The 6,000-nt window shown below is 43.6% G+C and overlaps 1 protein-coding gene across 3 annotated transcripts in view; it reads left to right on the top strand.

The window, feature by feature from the left end:
• Window positions 1–6,000, top strand: part of DENND1B (DENN domain containing 1B) — a 174,519-nt gene continuing 168,519 nt past the window's right edge. For 2 of the 3 annotated variants that reach the window (XM_009669765.2, XM_009669764.2), the window contains exons 1-2: window positions 621–799; window positions 2,954–3,018. In XM_009669765.2, the coding sequence (XP_009668060.2) occupies window positions 753–799; window positions 2,954–3,018 (112 nt within the window). In that variant the 5' untranslated portion in view covers window positions 621–752. Of the gene's footprint in view, window positions 103–620; window positions 800–2,953; window positions 3,019–6,000 lie in introns of those variants that run through there. The other variant, XM_068952102.1, reaches the window with a different exon arrangement.

The following is a 6,000-nucleotide window of genomic DNA, read 5'->3' as shown; positions in this document are numbered from 1 at the left end:
GGCCGCCGCGTCCCCGCGCTGCCCGCCGGGCGGGGCGCTTCTGCCGCGGGGCGCCGGGGCAGCCGCCCGGGCCCGAGATGTGACCATGGACAGCAGGTTCAAGTGAGCGACGGCGGCGGGCAGCGCCGGGCGGGGGGCGGGCGGTGGCGCGGCTGTCAGCCGCGGCGGGTCGAGCTGCCGGCCGGCAGGCAGCGACTAGGCCTCAAAGCCTTCGCGGCCGGGCCGGGCCCCGCCGTGCCGTGCTGGGCGGGCGGGGGGGAGCCCACCCGGCGGGAGCGCGGCGGCCGCTGAGTGACAGCGGGGCGGGCGGAGGCAGCGCGGCCGCGGCGCTGCCCTGCCCTCGCCCGGGGCGCGCGCGCGCAGCGCGGCCCTCCGCCCCGACGGGGCTGCCGCGACGCCCGGGGGCCGCTTTCCCGCCCTCGCCCTCGAGCGGCGGCCCCGGCGGCCCCTCGCCCTCTTCGCGCCCTCGGCGGCGGCTGCGCGCGCGCCCGGCCGTTGCCGGCAGGACCCCGCGGAAACGCCCACGCCCAGTTTCCACGGGGGAGCCCGAGCCGCGACCGTGGGGCCCCGCGGAGCCGGGCTGCCGGCCCGCCGCCCCTCGCCCGCCTCGTCGGTGACGAGCGGTTGTAACATGGCGGCAGCTTCCCGTCGGCGCCTCCGTCTCTGAGGCGAATCGGCCCCCGTTGTCGAGGAACGGCGACGTGGGATTGAAGCTAGCGTGGTCGCGTTTGTACGTGCGCTCCCGAGTTACGATGCTCCTCGCTATGTTTGTTAAGAACGCCGCTGTCTTTTTCAAGACGTAGGTAGCGTTGCTACCCTAAAACATTACCAGAGGCGATAGCTGATAGCCTTAAGTTTTGTGAAGCAAATCTTTTCCATAATTAATTCTTTGTGCCAATCAAGTATGGCAGATATAGAAAAGAAACAGGAAAAAAAGTGGTTTCGCGTGTTGCAAGGTAAGGCTACTCGAGCTGTACGCAGCAGGAGTAGTCTGGCTGCTTTTCCTCCATTCAGACACTGACGAGATGTTAAGTGTGTGTTTTGTAAATTGACAGAAATCTATATGTAAACGTATGATGAATAAGCAGGCTGCTGTTGAGGAGCTATAAAAGAAATGAGAGACAGTCTGACAATCCTCCGATTAGTTTGACACATTTTTGACACTTGCGAGAGTAGTGGGATGTGAAGAGTAAACTTAGAAGTATTTTCTTGGAGAAGCAGATTTAGCGTAGTACAGTGAAAGACGGAAAGGAGTGTTATTTCCAAGAGCTTTCTTCATGGCTGTAATTCATGTGAGAATTGAGCTAGAAGTCCTCATTCTGTGTGTGTAATGTTTTAACTGATTCCGATTGAAGCAGCTCAAGGCTGTGTCTCCTTGCTGTTAGGAAGAAATAGAAGAGGAAAGTGACCAAAGAGCATAAACCCAGCCCCTCGGTTTGAATAACATCATGGTGAAACATCGCTCCTTTTCAGAGGAAGGATTTTTACAGTTCACCTCTTGCTATAGTTAAGAGAACTCAGGCCTTATCAGTTTCATGCCCAACCTGCTGGCCAGCTAGAGGAACAACAGACTGACTTTAACTCCAGAATAAATCTCCAATATCCTGGATTTAGATTGTTGTAACTGGAACAGAATTTGATCTTGTACACACAGGATCATCAGACACAGGATGTTTCCAACAAAATACTTTAAAATACGATGCAAGAAAGGATTGTGATATGGGAGGGTCAGGTCTTTATAGCCTGATTTCGACTATAATTGCATATGTCAGCTGGTGATGATGCTGAGGTCAACAACAGCACACACTAAATCAATTAATTTGTGACAGCTGAAACTTTTCCCAGTTCAGTCTTTGGATTCCATTCAAAACTTTCTTTAAAGGCAGACAAACAATTGTGTATTAATTTGCTGCATACGTTATTTGCAGTATTCTAGAAACTGGGATCCAAGTTGTGGATTTTTTATTTGCCTAAAACTCCAACTGACTTCAGTGGGAGTCTTACCCAAGAAAAGAGTTCAAGTTTGAGCCTTTTATGTGGTTAAATAGATAATTGATATGGGTGCAGTTATACCACTTGTTTTTAATATAAATAGCAGTGTGCTTGGCACACAGTGCTGGATGATATAGTAATGTCACTTAGAACTGTTTTTATAAATATTTAGTTTTTAGACTAGGTTGAATATTAGTTATTAGCATATGCAGCTCATCGTTATCAGGTGTGTATATACTGGCGAGGTGAAAGAGGCCTCTGCCATCACATAGAGCTGACCAGTACAGCTGCATCAGATACAGAGGCCCATCTGCCCACACCCTCCTTCTGGGTAGGGTCAGGGTTGTGTCCATCCCCGTCACTTCAGTACTGTTTTCTTCCTCATTGAATCATGCCTGAGAGTCAGCCTTGAAAGTTGAAGTTGACAACCGGTATCTCATGAGAAGAAAGCTAAGTGTTTCTCACTGTTGTGTTGTTGACCACATACATTAAAGAGGTAGTGGCTAAATCTATGGAATTAAAATGAAAGTCTAACTATAGGCTATTCCTATTAAGTAGAAACAAGAGGTAACTTTTGTTAAAAACCATAAATGAGGAAGTAGGAAAGGCTGTTGGACCTCATCAATATGTGTTTCAGATTGATTGGTGAAGATTTTAGTAGCACTTTTTTCCAACTGTTAAATAGTTCTTGTATGACTTTATTGCATCACAGTTGATATTTAAGGCTGCAATAGTATCACTTGAATAAATCACATAGTTTAGCTTGTTTATCTCCCTGCTCTTTTTTTTTTTAAGGCTGTACAAGGAAATGTGACTTCTTACTTCTAAGGAGGAACCAGTCTGATTTATAATGTTATTTTAATTTTATTCTATACAAATAGAATGGATATAACAACATAGAAAATGATTTACACTATCCGAAACATATATATGATTAAGGAATTGTATTTCTCTCTTCTAGGGAAAATCCAGAACGTATCTTTGATTTGGTACTGAAGGTAAAATGCCAAACTTCTGAAAATGAAGGTAATATACTCGTTGGTATTTACTTGCAGAAATTAGAAATGGAAAAAAAACCTAGTTTGCATCCTGCTCTAGTGTCATCTATGGTTTTGTTTCTGCTGGATTAGGATAGCATTAGAAAAAGCCTGTGGTTTTCATTTTATTGCATTTTAAAATGTGTTAAAGTACTAATTCATAGTCATTGTGGTTTATTTTTTATTGTTATATTTCCTTTTAGCTATTGTATTCTGTTTTGAGAGAGATGCTTGCAAAGCTTGGACTTATGTTTTAGCTTCTACGATTCTTCAGTCTTAAAATGTAGATTATACATAGGATTTCATTTTAGCAGGGAACTTGACTACTTCTGTTTTTGGAATATTCATTTTAATCAAAGGGACAAAGAAAGTTCTCTGAAGAACAGAAAGACAGTTTTTCTTTCTAGCTCATGTTTGGGAGCTGCTTTGATATGATAAAGACAGCAATGGGCACTGACTGGAACTGATATTATCAATCACTTTCATTTCTCTGCAAACACTGTGGTAAGACAGTTTTAGTACTGCAAGAGTTATCCGAGAGAGTTCTTTCCTCAGGGGGAAGGGATTGCCAGTGCTGAAACTGGAGTGAGCTCTAGAGTTTCCAGTGAAGGGAACTCAGTTCACGTTATCATACAAGATTGTTGGCCTTCCAGAAACACAGCAAGAGAAGTCTTCTGGGTCATGTTAGTCTGTGACAGGGTGTCCTGGATCCCCCTTGTAAATACAGTAAATTCCATTTGAGAATCAAGTATAAGTTTCTTATCCTACCATGCTAATGGAGGCTGTTCCAAAGTTTACTCTTTTGATAGTTAGAGGCCTACAGAAGCCCTTATAGAAGTTTAGAGTTCCAAACTATTAAGTGTTTTATATCCATCTTTTTTCCTTCAGCCAATACTTCTGGTTCCATCATGGGTACCTGCCTAACATATTTGCAAACAACACTTTTGTTAAAGCTAAACAATCTGAGTTCTTTAGCTCTTATATTGTAAAGTACAAAATGGGCCCTCAGTTTTCCTGATGATCCCAACAGGCTTTTCTGTACCTTTTATCTGTTGTAGTACGTATTGTCATCATTGATATCTTAATTTCCTATTCTCTTTTATTTCCTCGTAAGACTGTTCTCATTTAGTTGTAGAATTTTATCTTGGTCTTTGGGTATTTTCACTTTTTTGGGATCAGCCAGCAGCCTTCTACATATTGTCTGCTTTTCCTCTTTGAAATGCTGTTGGTATAGTCATGATTTGGAGAGTCAGATTGACTTTCTGAACTCTGTAATTATTGTTGTGTTGCTTTGTTTTAAGCATTTCCCATTATGGCACACTTTGTCTTCTGTTCTTCCCTTTTACAGTCTTTACCTTGGTAATTTAATAGGTGATGACTATGAATCTTGTTTAGCTAGTTCACTCCTGGTATGTTTCTTTTATCTTGCCTCTAGTTTGGGCCTCCATTCGACATCCCTTCTTGGAGACACAGTCGCATCTCGGCTTAGGTCCAGCTTCAGTGTGCGCATTTCATTCAACTTCTCTCTTCTTCCTTTCCTTCCTGAGAGATAGACTGTTGATGATCCTTTCAGTTCTTCATCTTGGTATCTTTTAAGAATCTATTCTTTGTTCTGTGGTCAGAACCCAGACCTATAGCCTCTCAATTCCTTTTATCCTCCTTTAGGCCTCTGATTTTCATTTTGCGTCTTTTGTACCTCTTCTGTCATAAGAGTCTTATTTTTGTTACCTGCAGCTCTATGAGTGACCACCTGTGCAAATTGTGCAGTTGTTTTCAGTCTCTTTCGGTATCGTGTTCAAAGTTTCTGTTTTATCCTAAGTGACACTGCAAATCTTGGCTGCTGCTTACACCTCAACAGTACTTTTACATACCTCCAGTTTGGATCACGTTCTCTGTTTCAACTCATTTTCGGTTGTCTTCTGCAAATGACTGTTTTCTCACACTGCGTCTTTGGTTTTAAGTGTCCTCTCTAACTATATGTGCCTTTTGGCCTTGCTGTTTTTTCCTTTAGAGCAGTTCTCACAGGTCTTTTTCAAATGTCGCCATCCCTATCCATTGTAGACCTTGTTTCTACATATGAGTACATAATGATGTATTTAAAAAGGAACTAACAGCATGAGTACTTACATGCATATCTGATTTCGGCTTTGTAGAATTTCTTATTCACCTCCCAGTTTCGTCATTAAATGCACTAGGGGAAAGCGCTTAGACAGAGTCCACTATGTGTGACTTGTCTGGTCTGTTTGCGTAGTAGAAAAATTGCAGGTACAGCAGAATATTTTTGGTGTGTTTTTTTTTTTTTTTGGAACTGTGGCCACTTCCAAGTGTTCATACTGGAGGTAGTACAGACAAGTAACGGTATTTTGCATTAGGAGTGAAAGGCAGGTGAATGTGTAAGGAGGTTTTAAGCCTATGGAACTAGATTGAGACTGCTAAGAAAGCTTTTATCTGTCAAAGAAACTTTGCACTTCTACTATAATGTTTGGTTTTATTTCGGGCAGTAATATATATGTGTGTGAATGTATGTATGTATCTGTTTTAAGAGACTCTGGACTCGGGCTTTGTCGGGTGTAAATGGGAGAACCAAAACCTTAGAAGAGGAGAAAAATGCTGATAGAAAAGGAAAGTAGGAGCTGCTCGTACTGCCCCTTGTTACTGAGGCGCCTACACTAGCTGCAGTTTCCTGGAGGCTGGTTCCCGCGTGCCTGACTTTGGAACAGGTGTCGTCAGATGGAGAGTGGCAAAATATCTGCACCTGAATTCTGGTCATAGTCACTTTCCTTGCCTCCCTAGGTGGGGCATATCGTGCTATTCGTGAACTGTGTGCTGTGAAGATTAGCAGCTTTAAGGAGTCCATGCATATTATCAAACTGTGATCTGAATTAAGTTAATGTGGAGACTGTATAACCACAATGCAATTGCAAACAGTCTCTTCCTTTCTGCTTCTTTCTGTTGTTTCCCCTCTCCCATT

The sequence above is a fragment of the Struthio camelus genome, chromosome 8 (genome assembly GCF_040807025.1).
Source record: "Struthio camelus isolate bStrCam1 chromosome 8, bStrCam1.hap1, whole genome shotgun sequence".
Lineage (NCBI taxonomy): Eukaryota > Metazoa > Chordata > Aves > Struthioniformes > Struthionidae > Struthio > Struthio camelus.
Note: the sequence above shows the minus strand (reverse complement) of the source record. Positions and strands in the feature narration are given on the sequence as shown.